Source organism: Aedes albopictus, chromosome 2 (assembly GCF_035046485.1).
Source record: "Aedes albopictus strain Foshan chromosome 2, AalbF5, whole genome shotgun sequence".
Classification (NCBI taxonomy): domain Eukaryota; kingdom Metazoa; phylum Arthropoda; class Insecta; order Diptera; family Culicidae; genus Aedes; species Aedes albopictus.
Window position 1 is genome coordinate 276098959 of NC_085137.1, and position 23438 is coordinate 276122396.

The following is a 23438-nucleotide window of genomic DNA, read 5'->3' on the forward strand; positions in this document are numbered from 1 at the left end:
CGAACGATAGAAATTTTCCGCGGACCGACGAAATTCGAGACAAGTTGTTTATGTAGTCTGACAGTTAGTCAGAAGAGAGCAAAGAGTTCATGCAATGACAATTCGTTTGACAGCAAGAGAGTTCATCGATTCATTTTTACACTTCCCGAGTAGGAAGAGATGACTAAGAGGAGATGAAAAAAAACCCAGTATGAGAAGTAAAATTTGGTTTTTACCGAGGGTAAAAAGGTTTTTCTAAGACTTCAACTGGTAGAATTAATTCAGATTTGATTTATTACTTTTCTTTCACCCGGACGGAGGGGTATTGTAACCGTTGGTTTCAAAGTAAGGCATTGGCTTTGCCAAGTGCATATGGCGAGCGTACCTCCTTTCAAATACACCGTGCCCATTGAGAACAACTGCCGCCACCTAGGTGTGAATTATTATGAATTCATTTTCTAAACATTTATTAGGTCAACTAAATTTACACTAATACACGGAAACTGTAGTGGCGCACCCCTCGTGTGAGGAAAGAAAGTGTAGAGATTAGGATAAGCAGAGTAGCGTGGAGAGGAAGAAGAAAAGAGTGGGGGATTTTGACTGTGACCACCAGAGAGTACGCATGTGAGTGAAGAACGCGATTCGGAAAATATATTGTTTTGTGTGATTAAAAGGTTTTAATTAAAGTGTATTTATCCGAAACTGGTACATCTGGCGACGAGGATAATGGAAAAACTAGTAAGTAATTGAAAATTTTGAAAAAAGTGGAATTTCCATCATACTGTTTATGCGGTTCGAAGTGAAAGGGGGCATAGCCTCTGAATGAAATGAGGTTAAGTTTCATGCTATTCGATACGGATTAGGTATCGAGTCAGTTACGCTGTTAGAAGCAAAAAAAAATGGAAAAAGTGTTTGATTTAGACCAGGCCACGCACAAGTAGCAGAAGCACACATACTAAAGGACGAAAAAACAGGGGGTGTAGTGCACTCTGAGGAGTGGGAAAGAATTCTGAGGAACGAAAGACGGTACCGCTATTCAGAAGGGAAACTTAGAACTCTGAGGAGTTGGAGAAAGTTTTGAGAAACTTGACTGTGGAATACATTGAAGTGATACGGTTGAGCGTGAGCGCAAAACCAATGAAAAGGGCAAACTTTGAGGAGTTGAGGAGATTCTGTAGATCGTTGAGAAATTTGGAGGTTAGACTCTGAGGGGTTATGGTGAAAATTTGCTTGTGCGTGTGCCGTTCGATAGAAATCATCATAAAAGAGAAAGCCTATAAAAAAAATCTTACGAATATTCAATTAGATTGTTTGTAGTGGTAATGAGACGATAGTCAAGATATTGCTGAAAATCATATACTACAATTATTCAATCCACAGATCGATGAAGCTCGTCCGATTCCTCCATTCCGATGTGAGGAGATCGGGAAAAACCAACTGGCAAAAGAGTGGAGGAGCTGAAAATCAGCCCTCGAGATTTATTTCGAGGCATACGACATTTCGGACCAGAAGAAGATGAGAGCCAAGCTGCTGCATTTCGGCGGCAAACAGCTCCAACGAGTCTACGAAAATTTGCCGGACGCTGATAAGTTACCCCTGATTTCAACTAATCCCAATTGGTACGACTACGCTGTCGCTAAGCTCGACGAATATTTTGAGCCCGGACGTCAATACATTCTCGAACGTTGTCGACTGCGTAAAATGCGTCAAGAGAAAAACGAGCGGTTTGCTCACTTTGTTCTCCGCATAAGGCAACAGCTGGGAGATTGCGGTTTGGAAAAGTATACGGCCGATGTTCGAGAAGTACTGACGGAGATATACGTGATTGATGTGATCGTGGAGGGCTGCGCCTCTGAAGAGCTTCGTCGTCGCATTCTTCAGAAGGATATTACGCTGGCCGAAGTTGAAAGCATGGGTGCCATGATGGAAGGAGTGGAACAGCAGGTGAACGATTTCACGTCCCTGAACGGTAAGGAACTACCAAGAGATCTTCAGGTAGAAAAAGTGTTCAGAGTACAAACCCGAGGTCCGATGAAGCGACCGCCAGGAGTGGCCAATCAAATGTTCAACCGTAGAATGCAACCAAATCGAGATGTTACGTGCTTCAACTGTGGCACTAAAGGACACATCGCTTCATCAGTTGAGTGCAAAGCTCACAACCAAACATGTCGCCGATGCAAGCGGGTTGGACATTTCGAGGCTGTGTGCAGGAAACGATTCGCTCCAACGGATACACCGTCCCACCTGAAGGCGAAAAAGGTGCGCTTGGTCGAAAAGGTCAACCAGGAGGAAATAGACGTCTCTGCTCCGGACCATCAATCCGACTCGAAAGGAAAATCTTATTATTGCTTTTACTTCGGAAACGAATCAAATATCCTGGAATGCACCATCGGTGGCATCTCACTAAACATGCTCGTGGATTCAGGCTCTGACGTTAATTTGATCCACGCGGCAGCTTGGGAGTCCCTGAAGCAGAAGAGGGTAACTGTGCAAGAAATGGAAAAAGGAGCTCGTGAGATAATCAAAGGTTATGGAAGTAAAACACCTTTGAATGTGCTGGGATCATTCAAAGCGGAGGTTGCCATCGGAAGTAAAAGCATCGGAAAGGGTGCAATAAGAAGCAGGCTTGACATTCGCGATGCATTTTTACAAACGGAATTGGCTCCAGAATCACGTGACGTGACCACGTTCATCACCAGCCGGGGTCTATTTAGATTCAAACGACTCCCGTTTGGGCTGGTGTCTGCACCTGAAATATTCCAAAAAGTTATGGAGGAAATTTTGGCTGGATATGAGGGTAAGTTACATGTTGCCCTTTTCTAATGACCTAGTTTATTTACACTAAACTTCAATGAATAGGAACAGTATGTTATTTAGATGACATATACATCGAGGGTGAGAATTTGGAACAACACAATATTCGCTTAAATGCTGTATTTACACGGTTGCGAAGTCGTGGGGTAGTTTTGAACCTGGAAAAATGTGTAATTGGTGTCCCAGAGCTTCAATTTATCGGGCACGTTATTTCCTCTAATGGCATTCGCCCATCGCCGTCAAAAGTTGAAGCCCTTATCTCCTTTCGGCGTCCAGTCAATGCATCGGAAGTGAAAAGCTTCCTTGGGCTTGCAAACTATATGAATAAATTCATAAATAATTTGGCAACCCTGGACGAACCATTGCGAAGACTAACAGAGCAATCTGTGAAATTCGAATGGACATCTGAGCACCAAACATCTTTCGAAACCATTAAAAACGCACTTTCAAGCTCCGTCAGTCTGGGGTATTTCAACGTAGATCATGCAACATCTGTTATTGTGGACGCGAGTCCAAATGCTTTGGGAGCGGTGCTGATCCAGACTGATGACATAGGTGCCCACCGTGTCATATGCTATGCTTCTAAATCCTTGACTAAAACGGAGAAACGGTACTGCCAAACTGAGAAAGAGGCGTTGGCAGCAGTTTGGGGTATCGAAAGATTTCAGATGTATCTCCTCGGGAAGAAATTTGACCTGATCACAGACTGCAGGGCGTTATTGTATCTCTTCACACCACGCTCCAAACCGTGTGCCAGAATAGAAAGGTGGGTACTTCGGCTTCAAGCCTTTGATTATACGATCAAACACATAGCTGGAGACAAAAATGTTGCAGACGTTCTGTCACGGCTAGCAACTCTAGAGCCAACCCCCTTCGATTATTCAGAAGAGCTCTTCGTAAATGAAATTGCAAATGCAGCTGCGACTAATGTGGCCCTGCGGTGGGAAGAACTTGAAGCAATTTGCGAGAAAGACGACGAAATTCGAAAGCTTCTACAAACAATTGATGGGGGGCGCTTATTCGAGCTCCCAACTGAATATCGCGTAATTTCGCAACTTGCACCGCAACTTGCAACTGGCACCGAAATTATCTGATAGAAGGTGATACTATCAATTATCTGATAGACCACTGATACTATCAATTTGAGCTACTGATACTATCAGTTCTTTTCTATCAGTGATAGTATCACTGATAGAACGGATTCTATCAGGGATAGAAAAAATAAAGATAGTATCTCTATCAGTAAAAATAGTGATAGAGATACTATCAGTAAAACTTCTATCAATTGATAGAGATAGAAGTTCTATCTCTATCAATTGATAGACTGATAGAAAGAAAATTGTTGGACAATGAGCAAGACGCATCATAAGCCGTCATAAAATATTAAGTTACGTTCTGAATAGGCATTATGAAACCCATGCAATATTGGTATTTTCGGAATGGGCTCGAAGAGTAGATGTCGAAAATCGATGTCCGCCGCCATTTTGAAATCCAAAATGGCGGCCATCTGATTTCAAAAATTGTTGTAAACTTATGCAATATGGGTATTTTCGGAACGGGCTCGATGAGTAGTAGCCGAAAATCGATGTCCGCCGCCATTTTGAAATCCAAGATGGCGGCCATCGGATTTCAAAAAATGCTGTAAACCCATGCAATATGGGTATTTTCGGAACGGGCTCGAAGAGTAGATGTCGTAAATCGGTGTCCGCCGCCATTTTGAAATCCAAGATGGCGGCCATCGGATTTCAAAAACTGTTGTAAACCCATGCAATATGGGTATTTTCGGAACGGGCTCGAAGAGTAGATGTCGAAAATCGGTGTCCGCCGCCATTTTGAAATCCAAGATGGCGGCCATCGGATTTCAAAAACTGTTGTAAACCCATGCAATATGGGTATTTTCGGAACGGGCTCGAAGAGTGGATGTCGAAAATCGGTGTCCGCCGCCATTTTGAAATCCAAGATGGCGGCTATCGGATTTCAAACTCTTGTAAACCCATGCAATATGGGTATTTTCGGAACGGGCTCGAAGAGTAGATGTCGAAAATCGATGTCCGCCGCCATTTTGAAACCCAAGATGGCGGCTATCGGATTTCAAAAATTGATGTAAACTTATGCAATATGCGTATTTTCGGAACGGGCTCGAAGAGCAGAAGTCGAAAATCGATGGCCGCCGCCATTTTGAAATCCAAGATGGCGGCCATCGGATTTCAAAAATTGTTGTAAACTTATGCAATATGGGTAGAAGTCGAAAATCGATGTCCGCCGCCATTTTGAAATCCAAGATGGCGGCCATCTGATTTCAAAAATTGTTGTAAACTTATGCAATATGGGTATTTTTGGAACGGGCTCGAAGAGTAGTAACAAAAATCCATGTCCGCCGCCATTTTGAAATCCAAGATGGCGGCCATCGGATTTCAAAAAATGCTGTAAACTTATGCAATATGGGTATTTTCGGAACGGGCTCGAAGAGTAGAAGTCGAAAATCTATGTCCGCCGCCATTTTGAAATCCAAGATGGCGGCCATCTGATTTCAAAAATTGTTGTAAACTTATGCAATATGGGTATTTTCGGAACGGGCTCGATGAGTAGAAGCCGAAAATCGATGTCCGCCGCCATTTTGAAATCCAAGATGGCGGCCATCGGATTTCAAAAAATGCTGTAAACCCATGCAATATGGGTATTTTCGGAACGGGCTCGAAGAGTAGTAACAAAAATCCATGTCCGCCGCCATTTTGAAATCCAAGATGGCGGCCATCGGATTTCAAAAAATGCTGTAAACTTATGCAATATGGGTATTTTCGGAACGGGCTCGAAGAGTAGATGTCGAAAATCGATGTCCGCCGCCATTTTGAAATCCAAAATGGCGGCCATCTGATTTCAAAAATTGTTGTCAACTTATGCAATATGGGTATTTTCGGAACGGGCTCGAAGAGTAGAAGTCGAAAATCGATGTCCGCCGCCATTTTGAAATCCAAGATGGCGGCCATCTGATTTCAAAAATTGTTGTAAACATATGCAATATGGGTATTTTCGGAACGGGCTCGATGAGTAGAAGCCGAAAATCGATGTCCGCCGCCATTTTGAAATCCAAGATGGCGGCCATCGGATTTCCAAAAATGCTGTAAACCCATGCAATATAGGTATTTTCGGAACGGGCTCGAAGAGTCGTAAATCGATGTCCGCCGCCATTTTGAAATCCAAGATGGCGGCAATCGGATTTCAAAAATTGTTGTAAACTTATGCAATATGGGTAGAAGTCGAAAATCGATGTCCGCCGCCATTTTGAAATCCAAGATGGCGGCCATCTGATTTCAAAAATTGTTGTAAACTTATGCAATATGGGTATTTTCGGAACGGGCTCGAAGAGTGGTAACAAAAATCCATGTCCGCCGCCATTTTGAAATCCAAGATGGCGGCCATCGGATTTCAAAAAATGCTGTAAACTTATGCAATATGGGTATTTTCGGAACGGGCTCGAAGAGTAGAAGTCGAAAATCGATGTCCGCCTAGACGTGTGCGCCGAATATTCGGCGTAAAATCGGCGTGCATCGGCGTGGGGCTTCTCAAACAATTATGAACAAAGTAAACTACTTTCTAATGATTGGATTGCAACAAATGGACATCTAGCTATGTGCTGCTGCAGAAATTTTTGGTTTTGATGATAGTAGCCTTTCTGAGAAGGGATACGCCGATCGGTGTGCGGTTTTCACGCCGCCGCCGCCGCCGTTTGCCACGCCGACACGCCGATGCTTCCTGGATCGGCTTCAAACAACATAACCATAAACTTTTTCCACCAGTGCATGGGTATAACCCCCCTTTACCTATCCCCGTTTAAAAAATATAGTATTTTTGATTCTTGTTGGCTTGGGGAGCCGCACGCCGATTCACGCCGATTTCTCATCGGCGCGGCGCGGCGCGGCGGCGCACACCTCTATGTCCGCCGCCATTTTGAAATCCAAGATGGCGGCCATCTGATTTCAAAAATTGTTGTAAACTTATGCAATATGGGTATTTTCGGAACGGACTCGATGAGTAGAAGCCGAAAATCGATGTCCGCCGCCATTTTGAAATCCAAGATGGCGGCCATCGGATTTCAAAAAATGCTGTAAACCCATGCAATATGGGTATTTTCGGAACGGGCTCGAAGAGTAGTAACAAAAATCCATGTCTGCCGCCATTTTGAAATCCAAGATGGCGGCCATCGGATTTCAAAAAATGCTGTAAACCCATGCAATATGGGTATTTTCGGAACGGGCTCGAAGAGTAGAAGTCGAAAATCGATGTCCGCCGCCATTTTGAAATCCAAGATGGCGGCCATCGGATTTCAAAAAATGCTGTAAACTTATGCAATATAGGTATTTTCGGAACGGGCTCGAAGAGTAGAAGTCGAAAATCGATGTCCGCCGCCATTTTGAAATCCAAGATGGCGGCCATCGGATTTCAAAAAATGCTGTAAACCCATGCAATATGGGTATTTTCGGAACGGGCTCGAAGAGTAGAAGCCAAAAATCGAAGTCCGCCGCCATTTTGAAATCCAAGATAGCGGCCATCTGATTTCAAAAATTGTTGTAAATTTAAGCAATATGGGTATTTTCGGAACGGGCTCGAAGAGCAGAAGTCAAAAATCGATGTCCGCCGCCATTTTGAAATCCAAGATGGCGGCCATCGGATTTCAAAAAATGCTGTAAACCCATGTAATATAGGTATTTTCGGAACGGGCTCGAAGAGTAGAAGTCGTAAATCGATGTCCGCCGCCATTTTGAAATCCAAGATGGCGGCTATCGGATTTCAAAAATTGTTGTAAACTTATGCAATATGGGTATTTTCGGAATGGGCTTTAAGAGTAGAAGCCAAAAATCGATGTCCACCGCCATTTTGAAATCCAGGATGGTGGCCATCGGATTTCAAAAAATGTTGTAAACCCATGCAATATGGGTATTTTCGAAACGGGCTCGAAGAGTAGAAGTCAAAAATCGATGGACGCCGTTATTTTGAAATCCAAGATGGCGGCTATCGGATTTCATACAGGGTGATTGGTTCTGGACTTTGGAAAATTTTAAGGCGACTAGGTCTTCAAAAGTTATGAAAAAGTGCCCAAGGAATATAGGGTCGGAAATCACTGCTAAGTGAGCTATTCTCATTTTATTTCTTTTGAAGTTAGCTCATTTTTGAAATCAAATATCTCAGGAATTAAAGGTCGTACATTAGGCATTAATGCTCGAAACGAAAGCTTATCTTTCTTAGCTTCTTTGACGGGGATTTGGTAAAAAAGTTGGTTCAAATTTCAAAAAGTTTGCAAAAAGTGTCTTAAAAATCAGTCATTTTTAAGGTATTTTTGAAAAATTTTAAATGAATCGGATCTCAAAAAATGCTGTAAACCCATGCAATATAGGTATTTTCGGAACGGGCTCGAAGAGTAGAAGTCGTAAATCGATGTCCGCCGCCATTTTGAAATCCAAGATGGCGGCTATCGGATTTCAAAAATTGTTGTAAACCCATGCAATATGGGTAGAAGTCGAAAATCGATGTCCGCCGCCATTTTGAAATCCAAGATGGCGGCCATCTGATTTCAAAAATTGTTGTAAACTTATGCAATATGGGTATTTTCGGAACGGGCTCGAAGAGTGGTATTGTTCGTGCAGTTGAAAATCGGAATTTTTGACACGCGAAAATCGATGTTTCTCCTAAACCGTGTGTCGGACGTACATCGGGCACAGTGCGCTGGATACAGGGCCAGGTCCGCTGTCCAGCGCACTACGTCCGACGTTAGCTTTCACGAACGGATTTTGAGAAAATTCGATTGTCGGGTTTCGGGAAACTTCGGGTTTCAACCGCGACGACAATAACAAAAATCCATGTCCGCCGCCATTTTGAAATCCAAGATGGCGGCCATCGGATTTCAAAAAATGCTGTAAACTTATGCAATATGGGTATTTTCGGAACGGGCTCGAAGAGTAGAAGTCGAAAATCGATGTCCGCCGCCATTTTGAAATCCAAGATGGCGGCCATCTGATTTCAAAAATTGTTGTAAACTTATGCAATATGGGTATTTTCGGAACGGGCTCGATGAGTAGAAGCCGAAAATCGATGTCCGCCGCCATTTTGAAATCCAAGATGGCGGCCATCGGATTTCAAAAAATGCTGTAAACCCATGCAATATGGGTATTTTCGGAACGGGCTCGAAGAGTAGTAACAAAAATCCATGTCCGCCGCCATTTTGAAATCCAAGATGGCGGCCATCGGATTTCAAAAAATGCTGTAAACTTATGCAATATGGGTATTTTCGGAACGGGCTCGAAGAGTAGAAGTCGAAAATCGATGTCCGCCGCCATTTTGAAATCCAAGATGGCGGCCATCGGATTTCAAAAAATGCTGTAAACTTATGCAATATAGGTATTTTCGGAACGGGCTCGAAGAGTAGAAGTCGAAAATCGATGTCCGCCGCCATTTTGAAATCCAAGATGGCGGCCATCGGATTTCAAAAAATGCTGTAAACCCATGCAATATGGGTATTTTCGGAACGGGCTCGAAGAGTAGAAGCCAAAAATCGAAGTCCGCCGCCATTTTGAAATCCAAGATAGCGGCCATCTGATTTCAAAAATTGTTGTAAATTTAAGCAATATGGGTATTTTCGGAACGGGCTCGAAGAGCAGAAGCCAAAAATCGATGTCCGCCGCCATTTTGAAATCCAAGATGGCGGCCATCGGATTTCAAAAAATGCTGTAAACCCATGTAATATAGGTATTTTCGGAACGGGCTCGAAGAGTAGAAGTCGTAAATCGATGTCCGCCGCCATTTTGAAATCCAAGATGGCGGCTATCGGATTTCAAAAATTGTTGTAAACTTATGCAATATGGGTATTTTCGGAATGGGCTTGAAGAGTAGAAGCCAAAAATCGATGTCCACCGCCATTTTGAAATCCAGGATGGCGGCCATCGGATTTCAAAAAATGTTGTAAACCCATTCAATATGGGTATTTTCGAAACGGGCTCGAAGAGTAGAAGTCGAAAATCGATGGACGCCGTTATTTTGAAATCCAAGATGGCGGCCATCGGATTTCATACAGGGTGATTGGTTCTGGACTTTGGAAAATTTTAAGGCGTCTAGGTCTTCAAAAGTTATGAAAAAGTGCCCAAGGAATATAGGGTCGGAAATCACTGCTAAGTGAGCTATTCTCATTTTATTTCTTTTGAAGTTAGCTCATTTTTGAAATCAAATATCTCAGGAATTAAAGGTCGTACATTAGGCATTAATGCTCGAAACGAAAGCTGATCTTTCTTAGCTTCTTTGACGGGGATTTGGTAAAAAAGTAGGTTCAAATTTCAAAAAGTTTGCAAAAAGTGTCTTAAAAATCAGTCATTTTTAAGGTATTTTTGAAAAATTTTAAATGAATAAATAACTTCTGTTAAAAAAGTTCTTCTACAAAACATGCACAAACTTGTTCTCTATAAATGTTTCTTTGACAGCAAAACTCTATCTTTTGTAGATTACCCAAAAAATGATTTTGAAAATAACACTCCAAATTGCATAAACTTCATACCAAAACAATGGTCATCACCCTATCAGTTCGCGCGTTTGTTGTTGCTCCACAGCATGAGGACGACGGCAGCTGCTGGTGCTGTCGATGCGAACGGAAAACGAGTTCGCTCTTTGACGCGTCGCATCTCCGCCTGCGGAAGCAATCGAGGTGGAGTTTGGTATTAATAAATCGTGTGAGCAAACTAAGTGCGAAGCGCACTAAACTTATTTTTCGACGGAACGAAAGCACCGATGAAAGTTTATTTACAAGAGCATACATTTAAATCCCTCGCACTCGTAGCTCTGCTGCGGTGCTGTTCAGATGAGGGGCAGGGATGGGAACACTCACTTGCGAAGAGTTACACTCACTTGCTGTTTTCTCAGCTCAGAAGCGTGCTATCAAGAAACGATGTATGGACGACTTTTGCCTTTTGGTTTTGTCTAAAAGTTTGCCGAACAAAGTATGGGTCGCACACGCATATCGAAGGCGTGAGCGAGCTGCGAAGGCAACTCTCCACGAGGTGAATGTAAGTTACACTCACCTCGTGGAGAGTCGCTTTCGTTGCTTTGTCACGACTTAGGTATGGGTTTGCTACCCGTACTCTATTCGACAAACTTTTAGACAAAACCAAAAGGCAAAAGTCGTCCATACATCGTTTCTTGATAGCACGCTTCTGAGCTGAGAAAACAGCAAGTGAGTGTAACTCTTCGCAAGTGAGTGTTCCCATCCCTGATGAGGGGGTCTATGCGTGCGGCAATTTTATTTGACGATGTAAGTGCATTCTTCTTCTATCTGGCATAACACCCCCACTGGGAGGAGACTGTTTCTCAGCTTTTAAAGGAACGTTGGGGATTTTTAGGCGATATGGGGGAGGATAAAGGAAACTTAGAACTCATGAGGTTCTTCGGAAAAAAAATTATGCCTCTGGGATATCTAAGCTGCAAGTTGAGCATTTTAGACGAAGTTGGGGATTTTTAAAGAAAGTTGGAGTTTTTAGGAGATATTGGGGAGAATAAAGGAAACTTAGAACCCATGAAGTTCTTCGAGGAAAATGATGCCTCTGGGATATCTAAGCAGCAAGTTGGGCATTTTACAAGTAGTTGGGGATTTCAGGAGAAGTTGGGGATTTGAGAGGAAATTAGGCATTTTAGAAGTTTCTGGAAATGATGATGGGATAGGTTATTCACATTTGATCCCGTATGATAATGTACTTACCGCCTAAGTTTTGTTTTACCCAACTGCCAGTTCAATATACATACTCAATCTTTGGTACTGTCGAAGACGGCTAGTAAAAATTAATTAATTAATTATGAGCCGTCTTTGGCGCTGTTCTTTTTATTTAATTGTGGCTTCCCGCACCGAACTGTCAAAGTTGGGTTGTTTGGCTTTTCGAACTTTGACAACAATATAGAGAGTTTATGAGAGAGGAGATAAAAAAAAACTTAAAAGTTAGTTTAAATGTACTCAAATTAAGGAATTTGGGATTTTCCATTTACGCGGAAAAATAAGAGCACAGTGCTGCTCGTTGGTTGTTCGTTGGTTGGGGCAAAACCCAACTGAAAAGCACTGTCTATGTCAAAATCAAGTTTAAGGTCTGACCGCCGACGCACCGAAGCTAATATATACAGAAGGTTTGTGCAAGTATGTAGGTATATCGTGACGTAATTCTCGTCACTTGCGTGTGTCTAGAGCATTTTGGTCAGTTGCTTCAACCAATGAATACGATTCGATAATCGGGGTACAGTCGTGACCCAACCAACGAATCCCCGCTGTACTCAATTTTATTTAACAAAGTAATTTCCACCTACTTCAGGGTTGCGTGCGTCTTGCCAATAGATGTTATTGATGTTGCTTCCGTTTGCTTCCATATGAAAAAAAAATCTATTTTCACCCAACTGAAATTTCGTGCCATAAACTTTTTGTGGACGTACTCGAATTGCAAAAGTTAGGCTGTTTCGTTTGTAACTCTTCGACAACAATAAAAAGAGCGCATGAAAAGGAATAGCCGAGGCGGTAAACGCACGGGTATTCAGCATGACCATGCTGAGGGTGACGGGTTCGATTCCCGGTCGGTCCAGGATCTTTTCGTAAAGGAAATTTCCTTGACTTCCTTGGGCATAGAGTATCTTCGTGCCTGCCACACGATATACGCATGCAAAATGGTCATTGGCAGAGGAAGCTCTCAGTTAATAACTGTGGAAGTGCTCATAGAACACTAAGCTGAGAAGCAGGCTTTGTCCCAATGAGGACGTTACGCCAAGAAGAGAGAGAGAGAGAGAAAAGGAATATTAAAAAGAACTCAAATTCAAAATTTTCAGGTTCTCCAGGTAGTGATGAATAAACCACCTCACGGCAAAATTCCCTTTCTTGGATTTCAAAATGGCGGCGGACATCGATTTCCGACGTCTACTGATCGAACCCGTTCCGAAAATACCCACATTTTATCGATTTTCACAATCTGATGGCCGCCATCTTGAATGACGTCAAACATCGATTTTCGACTTCTACTCTTCGAGCCCGTTCCGAAAATACCCATATTTCATGGGTGTCTATCGATTTTCAAAATCCGATGGCCGCCATCTTGGATTTCAAAATGGCGCCGGACATCAATTTTCGACTTCTACTCTTCGAGGCCGTTCCGAAAATACCCATATTGCATGGGTTTCAATCGATTTTCCAAATCCGATAGCCTCCATCTTGGATTTCAAAATGGCGCCGGACATCGATTTACGACTTCTACTCTTCGAGCCCGTTCCGAAAATATCCATATTGCATGGGTTTACAACAGTTTTTGAAATTTGATGGCCGCCATCTTGGATTTCAAAATAGCGGCGTCCATCGATTTTCGGCTTCTACTCTTCGATCCCGTTCCGAAAATACCCATATTGCATGGGTTTACAACAGTTTTTGAAATCCGATGGCCGCCATCTTGGATTTCAAAATGGCGGCGGACATCGATTTTCGACATCTACTCTTCGAGCCCGTTTCGAAAATACCCATATTGCATGGGTTTACAACAGTTTTTGAAATCCGATGGCCGCCATCTTGGATTTCAAAATGGCGGCGTACATCGATTTTCGACTTCTACTCTTCGAGCCCGTTCCGAAAATACCCATATTGCATGGGTTTACAACAGTTTTTGAAATCCGATGGCCGCCATCTTGGATTTCAAAATGGCGGCGGACATCGATTTTCGACATCTACTCTTCGAGCCCGTTTCGAAAATACCCATATTGCATGGGTTTACAACAGTTTTTGAAATCCGATGGCCGCCATCTTGGATTTCAAAATGGCGGCGGACATCGATTTTCGACATCGTTTCTTCGAGCCCGTTTCGAAAATACCCATATTGCATGGGTTTACAACAGTTTTTTAAATCCGATGGCCGCCATCTTGGATTTCAAAATGGCGGCGTTCATCGATTTTTGACATCTACTCTTCGAGCCCGTTCCGAATATACCCATATTGCATGGATTTACAACAGTTTTTTAAATCCGATGGCCGCCATCTTGGATTTCAAAATGGCGGCGTACATCGATTTTCGACTTCTACTCTTCGAGCCCGTTCCGAAAATACCCATATTGCATGGGTTTACAACAATTTTTGAAATCCGATGGCCGCCATCTTGGATTTCAAAATGGCGGCGTACATCGATTTTTGACATCTACTCTTCGAGCCCGTTTCGAAAATACCCATATTGCATGGGTTTACAACAGTTTTTGAAATCCGATGGCCGCCATCTTGGATTTCAAAATGGCGGCGGAACTCGTTTTTTGGTATCCGGAAGATAAAAATTGTTGATTAAAACCAATATTTAATTTAAAGTTAATATTTTTTTATTCAATTTTTTCCCACTATGCGGAAGATTTATGTTCCGGTTTTTCTATCACTGATAGGATAGATAGAGATAATGATAGAACTTTTCTGATAGTATCTTTTTTCTAAAGATAGATGATAGAGATAGACCACGTCTATCATTGATAGTAAAAATGCTGATAGTATCAGTAACCTTCTATCAGCTGATAGAGATAATTATTTTATCTTCTATCCATCAGTTTAAAAAAAATGATAGTATCTCTATCAGTGCCCCTACTGATAGTATCAGTTGATACTATCCAAAGATAGGACTGATAATGATAATTGATAGAGATAATTTTGGTGCGAATCGCAAGAGCTATGTCAGGTCGGTAATGTTTTAATGCGAGGAGATAGAATAGTTGTTCCGAAATGTTTACGAGAGAAGCTGCTGGTGCTGGCCCACGAGGGTCATCCTGGAACACGCATGATGAAATCCTACCTTCGTGCTTCTGTTTGGTGGCCCAAAATGGACATCGACGTGGATGCATTTGTCAAGAAATGCCGTGGATGCACGTTGGTCTCTGCTCCCGATCCACCCGAACCGATGAGTCGCCGAAACCTACCGTCTGGACCTTGGCAGGACGTCGCTATAGACTTCTTGGGCCCACTACCGGAAGGCCAATTCCTGCTGGTTGTTGTGGACTACTATAGTCGTTATTTTGAGGTGTGTGAGATGTCCAGTATAACTGCCGAAAGCACGATTGAAGAGTTGAGAACTATATTTTGCCGCTTCGGTGTTCCCATCACTCTAACGGCAGATAATGCACCACAACTGAGCGAAGACTGTGAGCAGTTTGCTGAATTTTGTCGCAGCTACGGGATCAAACTCATAAACACCGTTCCTTATTGGCCCCAGATGAACGGGGAAGTGGAGCGCCAAAACAGGACAATCCTCAAGCGGTTGCAAATTTCTCAGGAGCTGGGACAAGATTGGCGGGTTGAACTGCAGACGTTTTTGCTCACCTACCGGGCTTCAAATCACTCAACAACTGGTCGCTCACCTGCCGAAATGATGTTTGGGAGACGGATCCGAACAAAACTCCCACAGCTGTCAAACATTCGTGTTGATGATGAGGCTGCTCGAGACCGCGATGCAGTGCAAAAAGAAAAAGGGAAAGAATACAGTGACAGCAGAAGGGGAGCTAGGGTAAGGGAACTAGTTGTCGGCGATAAGGTGCTTTTAAAAAGAATGAAGAAAGATAACAAACTGAGTACGGAATATATGAATGAGGAATTTGTAATATTGAGGAAATGTGGATCGGATGTCATAGTTAGGTCGTTAGTTACTGGGAAAGAGTTCAGAAGAAACACGGCACATATGAAAAAGATCGATAAGTGTGATACAGGGTCGTCAAGTGGTAATGCGAATACAGACCACGATGTCACACCAGAACCGGAACCTAATCTCGGATCTTCGGATCGTTTGTCACCAAAACTTACTGAATGTTCGCGTAGTTCATCACCAAAACTTGATCAACAAGCATCTACCGATAGAAAGGAAAAGCGGAAGCGTAAAGAACCAACATGGTTTGAAGATTACATGCCACATTTCATTAAGAAGTGTTAGGGGGGATGTAGTGGCGCACCCCTCGTGTGAGGAAAGAAAGTGTAGAGATTAGGATAAGCAGAGTAGCGTGGAGAGAAGAAGAAAAGAGTGGGGGATTTTGTCTGTGACCACCAGAGAGTACGCATGTGAGTGAAGAACGCGATTCGGAAAATATATTGTTTTGTGTGATTAAAAGGTTTTAACTAAAGTGTAGGGTAACGGTTGAATTTTGGACCCCAAGAGGACATAAGTTTGAATTTAAGTCAAAATCAGCCAGATTCAGCGGATGTTGCACATAATGATGATGTTAGTATGCTCGTTAAGGCCTTCAGTGTCCGATAAAAATACCTACAAGGTCATTTCTGGCTTAAAATTTGATGAAAATAACTTATTTTTGAAGCATCAGTTTTCACTGTTTTGGACACCCCAATGTATTTTGGACCCTCTTCAGTATATATTTTGGACACCCGGTGTTTAAATCCATTTGAAACTATTTTCAAAGAATCTGCCACTTGAATATGCTGGATCATATCCTAATTACTTGATCGACAAAGGCTGATTAGACGAATTTTGCGAATTTAATGCGCTAGAATGGAAAATGTTTTTGTTTACATCTGCAAGTTTCCTCAGCGCCATATTCTCTTTTTGTAAACATGTTGCGACACTCGCATGGATGACGAAATTAACAAAAGTTAATTTCAAGGCAAATAATTATATTGCCAGTGAGGAAATGATTGCTACCCGTGCAGAGCAGTCTAATTTAGCAAATGATTCTAAAAACTTTCGTCATCTCTTCATTAAACCTGTGAAAGTTGTGATAATACGATCCAGGGGGTCCAAAATATATGGGGGTCCAAATTATATTGGTTACCCTATTTATCCGAAACTGGTACAGAAACTCCAATGTTCGAAAAATACATAATTCTCGGGATGAGTTAAAGAGGGCAGGTCAATCCATACACGGAGCCTAGGAGTTATTCCGATTTGACGGATTCCATCTTTCTGGCTCAAGACTACGAGGGAATTATAAGTGCGCGGCGCGTTAAAATCCGACATTGTTAGCAAGTTTGTTAGTAGCTTATTCTAAATTGTTAGTTGGAAGATTTTAAAACTAAGTGTTAGTAAAAAGGCGATTAAAGGGTGCTGTGCGGAGAATTAAAACCGAGCGCGTTCAAGGGGAGTACGCAATTCGGAGTTGGAAAAAGGCCAAGGTCGGCCTTTTTTCCGTTTATTAAGGCAAATTCGGGGATTGTATCTCTGGATCATCTGTTGGCAAGGACAAGTGCACCGGAAACCGCTTGCTAGTGGTGATTTTCATCCCGATCCCTGAGCCAGAAATCAGCCCTACGAGTACTCCAGTGGAGACTAGCGTAGAAGAGGGATTCCCGAAGCTAGCACATTGTCCCATTGTGAAAGACCGGCAGAAGTTCCATTGTACCCTGGAAGTGGCCATTTTGGATACGACGTACACCTCCATTTTGGTCCGCCATTGCTCTGCGACGACGCCATTGGAAGCCCGCCAAACCTGCCAACCCGAAGGCCAATCATCACCGTCGGTTCGTTTCCGACCTCCCTGGCATACCACCGAGTGTCACCGAAGGCCAAACACCGCCGTCGGTTCGTTTCCGACCTCCTGGACCTCCAGCCGAAGGTCAGCAAGGGGCCATCACTACCGTCGGTCCGTTTCCGGCCTCCCCAGCATCCGCTCCCGAGAGTCACCGAAGGGCCTGCAGTAGGTTTGTGTCCGACCACCCACAGCATCCGAGAAAAACCGTAAGTCGCGCTGGTTATTTGTATATTGTAGCATGCATGCGAAAAACTCTTTTAAGAATATTTGTAGAACCTTTAGTTAGGGCAACTAATGGTGATCACGAAGTAGGAAACCATAGGATCCCAAAAGGGGATAATAAAGCCTAATGCCTAATAGTGCTATTAATAAATGTAGCTTTCTCTATTAAAATAGAATTCAAGTTTTACTAGGTTTCACACATTCCGGTTGATTTCGTTATAATTCGATGCAGATTTCTCTAAACTTGAAATTTCTCACCCCTCGTTTCCTGAAATCTTTCCATAGATAGAAGAAGTTAGGTCGGTGTAATCACTAGGCTTCAACCCTGATTGATGAACTCCTCTCCATTCATTCAGTTCATTTAGAGTTTTATGTTGCTTTCTATGCTGCGGAGAATTAGCTGTTCGGTTGTAAACAAATCAGCATAAAACGACCCTGGGAGTTTTCCTATTCTCGTTTGGAGCAAGGGAAGCGTTACGAGGAGTTACAAATTGGCGCCCAACATAAAAGTTACAGCCACTTGTCATCTGAATACTACCTCACAGTAAAAAAGCGAGCCAACATCTCTGACCCCCATTGTGCGTTGAACCCCATTTTGACAGCTAAAAGTTTGTAAACAGAAAACTTTTCAGGACCACACTTGAAAAGCGCGAAATATTTTCCGCAACAAAAAACAAAATTTTCAAAAATACTAGGAGAAATATGAAAAAATGTAATTTTGTTAGCTGAAATATGTTACTATAACTAAAAAAAACGTGTTCGAATTAGGTCATAATTGGGGCTGCAAAGAAAATTTTTTGTTGAAGAAAAAATATCACTCGTAAATTACGCCTAAATCAAATGTTTGACCTGAAACAGATGCTGACTTGAGAAACATGGCCGAATAGCAGCTGGTTGAAAAGTTAGCATTACATAATTTTGTTTATTTACAATACGGTTGCAAAATCCCTCCGCACCCGTACGAGGGAGGAGAAAACAGAATACTTCTGTTTTGATTTTTGTTTGCGTTCTTTGACCGACAAAAGTTGCGCTTGTGATTCAATAGGTTATCAAATTTACTTTCAGAGACCCCCGGTTGGTCAATCAAATAGGTTATCAAATTCGCGTCGATCGGCCCCTGGTCGAGTAAACAAATTTCGGATTAGTTTTGGTGGCATGTTTATGTTTTAGGAACGATTAATTTGCATGTTATTTGAAACCAGGCAGTGGAGTTTTCGCGGTTTTTGGAACATTTCGGAGGTAACAAGTGAGCCCTAACTACAGAGGCCGTTTTTAAAACCGTCCTGGAGTCCGGTTAAGTCAAATCGTGACTGAGAAGGGTGAGTACTGCTGGATAGAAGAGTGAGTCTGGACAGGGCACAGACGTTGATCTGGCCGTGGTTCGAACACTTGTTACCACCGAAAAGTTGTAAACTACCGAAGCACTCTCAAGCATGGAATCAGAAATAGGAGTGAAATATAGTACTCTTCTGGTCCATCACCTGGAAAAGGAAGAGGTCGAGTTCGAATTAGAGGTTCGGGCAGTACCATTTGAGAAGAATGAAAGCCTAGCTGTTCTTCGAAGACGTTTAAGAGAAAAGCTAAAAAATCCTTTCTCCACAAGGACGTTGATTTTGAAAACTGTGAGGGTAGAACAGTAGATGGAGAGATCGATCTGATAGACAAGAACGTGAAGGAAATTAGCGATTTTCTGGAGAGAAAGAAAACTTTTGAAGGAGTCAGGGAGGCACTGAGAACACGCCTGGTGCATTACTTCGCCCGGTGTTCGGCTATACAAGCGATCGTGGAGAAAGATGAGGATTTAGAGGACATTGATAAACTTTTAGGTACGATCCGACAATTATATAGCAACTATTTCACGATCTTCACGCCAATAGACTCGATTCGAAAGGAGGTGATGTTGCAAATCTCGAACTCCTTGACACAGTTACAATTAGGTCAGGCAGGATCATCGAAGGTTCCAAGCGTGTCCAGAGAGACCCAGACGGACGATACAGAAGTAGGAGATCATGAGTTAGATAAACAGAGGAGTAGAAGTTCGGCAGGTAGTCTGGCAAGACGCCAGCTTCGATCGACTTTACAAGATCAGCACTCATCTGGCGGTCACAGCAATAGCATTCCTTTGTCAGTTTTACTATCGAAACAGCGAAGTTCGTATCAACCAGAGCGAGTGTTACGACGAATTAGGCTTTCCGGTACTCACGTTGATTCAGAACCAGTTTCTGATTCTTCGCTCTCCGCTTCCCCACCCAGACGATCGAAGTCCAGACCGCAAAGGTCAAATGCAAGGCGTAGTAGACCCGTTTCTGAGTGGAAGTTGCGATATGATGGTAGAGATGGTGGCCGGGAATTGATGAAGTTTATACGAGAAGTAGAGTTTTTTGCGAAGTCGGAAAATGTTTCGGATGAAGAACTATTCCGATCAGCTCTTTTCAGGTCTGGCTAAACTTTGGTTTATGTCAGGGGTCGAAAATGAGGAATTTAGAACATGGAAAGAACTGGTAGCGGAAATGAAGAAGGAATTTTTGAGCCCTGATCACGACCACGTAAGCGAGGTCAGAGCGATTGACAGGAAACAAAAATCGAAGGAAAAATTCCAAGATTTTTTCTTCGATATTCAGAAGATCTTCAATTCTCTGACGAAACCCATCTCCGAAAAAAAGAAGTTCGAGATAGTATTTCGGAACCTTAGGGCAGATTATAAAGGCCATGTGGTAGCCGCTCTGGTTGACAACCTCGCAGATCTCAAAACTTTCTGTCGGAAACTTGACGCCACTTTTTGGTTCAAGTATGAAACCCGAAATCAAGATGACCAGGTAGCGAAAACCCGTGCTCAGGTGAGTGAATTAAAAAGTCACCCTAAATCCAAAATGTATGGGGACGGAACTCGCCCTGAGAAAGGGCGAGCTCCACCTAAAGATTCCCGTAAAACGGATGAAGAAAATACTTCAAAGAAGGCTTCACAAGAAGAAAAACCTTCTGAGAAAGGGGCCGTCCCAAAAGGTACTCCTGATGGTTTACAGGTGTTACTGGAAAAGTATAAGCCTCCTCCACCTGGCACTTGTTTTAACTGTCGTTTACCAGGTCATCATCAAGCCGACTGTGACCGTCCCAAGCACAAATTCTGCTATAAGTGTGGATTCTTCAATGCGGATACTAAGTCTTGTCCTTGGTGTGCAAAAAACGCCTAGGCACCCGTCTGGCGGGGCAGATGGTTGCGGACGAAGTTTCGAAACCCCCGAATGATTTAAATTTAAATCTGCTACAGGAAGGCCTTAGAGCAGTAGACAGCGACGAATACATGCACGTTTCCTCGCTGGAGATTAATGAACATTTTTTGAAGATGGTCAACGATGATAGACCATTTGTAAAGGTAGATATTCTAGGTATTCCGCGAGTAGGTTTGTTAGATAGTGGAGCGAGTCGAAGCGTTTTAGGTTCGGGGGCAAATGACCTTATTAAGGCATGTAGATTAAACTTACGACCCGTACAAATAGACATTACAACGGCAAGTGGCCAAAAATTGGATGTTACCGGTTGCGTAGAACTGCCAATCTCCTTTGGCGAAGCTACCAAGATAGTCTCAGCGTTAGTAATTCCTTACGTTAAACGACAACTGATTTTAGGTTCAGATTTCTGGCAGTCGTTTGGGATAGTGCCCACGGTTGTTCCCTCTAATGGGTCTACTTCCGTAGAAGAACTGAATGAACAAGTCGTCGAGTCTATTTTAACGGAAGAGCAGTTAGAAAAATTAGAAGAGGTCAAGAAATTGTTTAAGCCAGCCGTAGACGGTCAACTTGAGACTACTTCAATGATTAATCACCGGATTGAATTGTCGGACGAGGCGAAGAAGCTTCCTCCGGTACGTATTAACCCATTTCCGACATCTCCCATCAGACAAGACAAGATTAACGAAGAGCTCGATTCTCTGCTCCAAAGTGGTATAATTGAAAGGTCGTATAGTGACTGGGCACTACGACTAGTCCCGGTAGAAAAGCCAGATGGCGCGGTTCGGCTTTGTCTAGATGCCCGTTAACTCAATGAGCGTACGGTCAGGGACTCTTACCCTCTCCCTCACGCTGATAGAATTCTGAGTCGACTGGGTCCCAGTCGCTACATCTCTACGATAGACTTATCGAAAGCCTTTTTGCAGGTGCCTCTACATCCGCGATCTCGGAAATATACAGCGTTCTCAGTGTTAGGGAGAGGGCTGTTCCAATTCACTCGTATGCCCTTTGGCTTGGTTAATAGCCCCGCAACCTTGTCGCGGTTGATGGACCGGGTTTTGGGCGGAAGTGAATTGGAACCAAACGTGTTTGTTTATCTCGATGATATCATCGTGGTAAGCAACACGTTTGAAGAGCACCTTGACCGGCTTAAAGAGTTGGCATCTAGATTGAAAGCAGCGAACCTATCGATTAACGTGCAGAAGTCCAAGTTTTGTGTGGCAGAAGTGCCCTATTTGGGGTTCATTCTGGGCCGAAACGGACTTCGGCCCAACCCCGACCGAATCGAGGCCGTTATGAACTTTGAAAGACCGAAATCTCTTCGGGCCTTGCGAAGATTTTTAGGAATGAGCAACTATTATAGGCGATTCATTGCCTCATTCAGTGAAATTGTTCGCCCTTTGACAGACCTCCTTAAGGACCACCCAAAATCGGTTAAATGGAACGAAGCCGCGGAGGCTTCCTTTCGGAAGATCAAAGAACTACTAATTAGTGCTCCCATTCTATCCCATCCCGACTTCTCGCGTCCATTTAGCATTCACTGTGATGCTAGTGACTTAGCGATTGCCGGGGTGCTAACCCAAACGTACGGAAAGGTCGAAAAACCGGTAGCGTATTTCTCCCAAAAGCTTAGCACGGCTCAACAAAGGTACGCAGCTACCGAAAAAGAGGCCTTGGCAGTCCTGAGTTCCCTGGAGAAGTTCAGGTGTTATATTGAAGGTTCCCGGTTTACTGTCATTTCAGACGCGTCAGCTCTAACGTTTATCCTACATAGTAGTTGGAAGACGTCGTCTAGATTATGTCGGTGGAGCCTAGAGCTCCAAAAACACGACATGGAGATTAAGCACCGCAAGGGAGTCGACAATATTGTCCCCGACGCTCTTTCAAGAGCGGTAGAAGAGCTTCAGGCGCAGGCCGCAAATTCAGACTGGTACAAATATATGCTGTGATACCTTGTGGTATGCACATAATAAATTATTGTATTACTCTATTACGTTTAGCGTGTATGTTTACATTGAGTATCTGTCATATGTGGAGATGTTGTTATTGTTGTCTGGAGTGTGAATCATTGTATGTAATATTGAAGTATCGGTAATAAAGTGTATACAAATAATGAATACAGTTGTTGAATAATCATTACAGAGAAAGATTCTCACATTGGCGACGAGAACGGTGAACAGTGCATGTGAAATTAGTTTAATTTCGGTTCGGGAAGTGTTGTCTTTGGAAAAAGAAAGAGATGAGTGGTGTGTGTGTGTGTGTGTGTGTGTGTGTGTGTGTGTGTGTGTGGTGCATGCAGAGTGGTGATGACCTCCAGGTGATGACTTGTGATTGAGTTTCAACATTGGAATCAAAAAGGTAAATATTGTGTACTAACTGTTCTATATGAATCAAACAATCTATTTGCACCTTCGACTAATGACAATGATCAACCTGTGAGAGAATTTGATGGTGATCGGTATTGTTTAGTTCAAATCGATGACAATCACTATTGTCAGATTAAGAAATAAAGAACTGTGAAGAAAACCTAAGTTTCGTTGATTGTGTTATTGGTACTCGTTGAATAGGGTTGTTGTCCTAAATCTAGACTTAAATGCTGAATGATGAATGAAGTATTGATTTGTTAACCGGATGGCTGAGGAAGGCGTAGAGGTGAAACAATATTTTGAAATCAAATTTTGCCGTTGCTGTTAAAAGCCAGTGAAG

General features: G+C 42.9%; 1 protein-coding gene across 1 annotated transcript; it reads left to right on the plus strand.

Moving 5' to 3' along the window:
• Positions 1-14636: 14636 nt before the first annotated feature.
• Positions 14637-19800, plus strand: LOC134286575 (uncharacterized protein K02A2.6-like). The gene is made up of 3 exons (XM_062848206.1): positions 14637-15317; positions 17232-17489; positions 19759-19800. Exons 1-3 carry the CDS (start codon positions 14637-14639, stop codon positions 19798-19800), a joined length of 981 nt encoding a protein of 326 aa, XP_062704190.1.
• Positions 19801-23438: the final 3638 nt, after the last annotated feature.

What these genes read in the sequence shown, in the direction of transcription:
- LOC134286575 (XM_062848206.1), top strand. Translation starts at nt 14,637, where the DNA reads ATGGACATCGACGTGGATGCATTTGTCAAGAAATGCCGTGGATGCACG. An exon ending in ACAGCAGAAGGGGAGCTAGG is followed by an intron (nt 15,318 to 17,231) that starts GTAAGGGAACTA and finishes CGCCATTGGAAG; the next exon opens with CCCGCCAAACCTGCCAACCC. An exon ending in CACAGCATCCGAGAAAAACC is followed by an intron (nt 17,490 to 19,758) that starts GTAAGTCGCGCT and finishes TTCCCCACCCAG; the next exon opens with ACGATCGAAGTCCAGACCGC.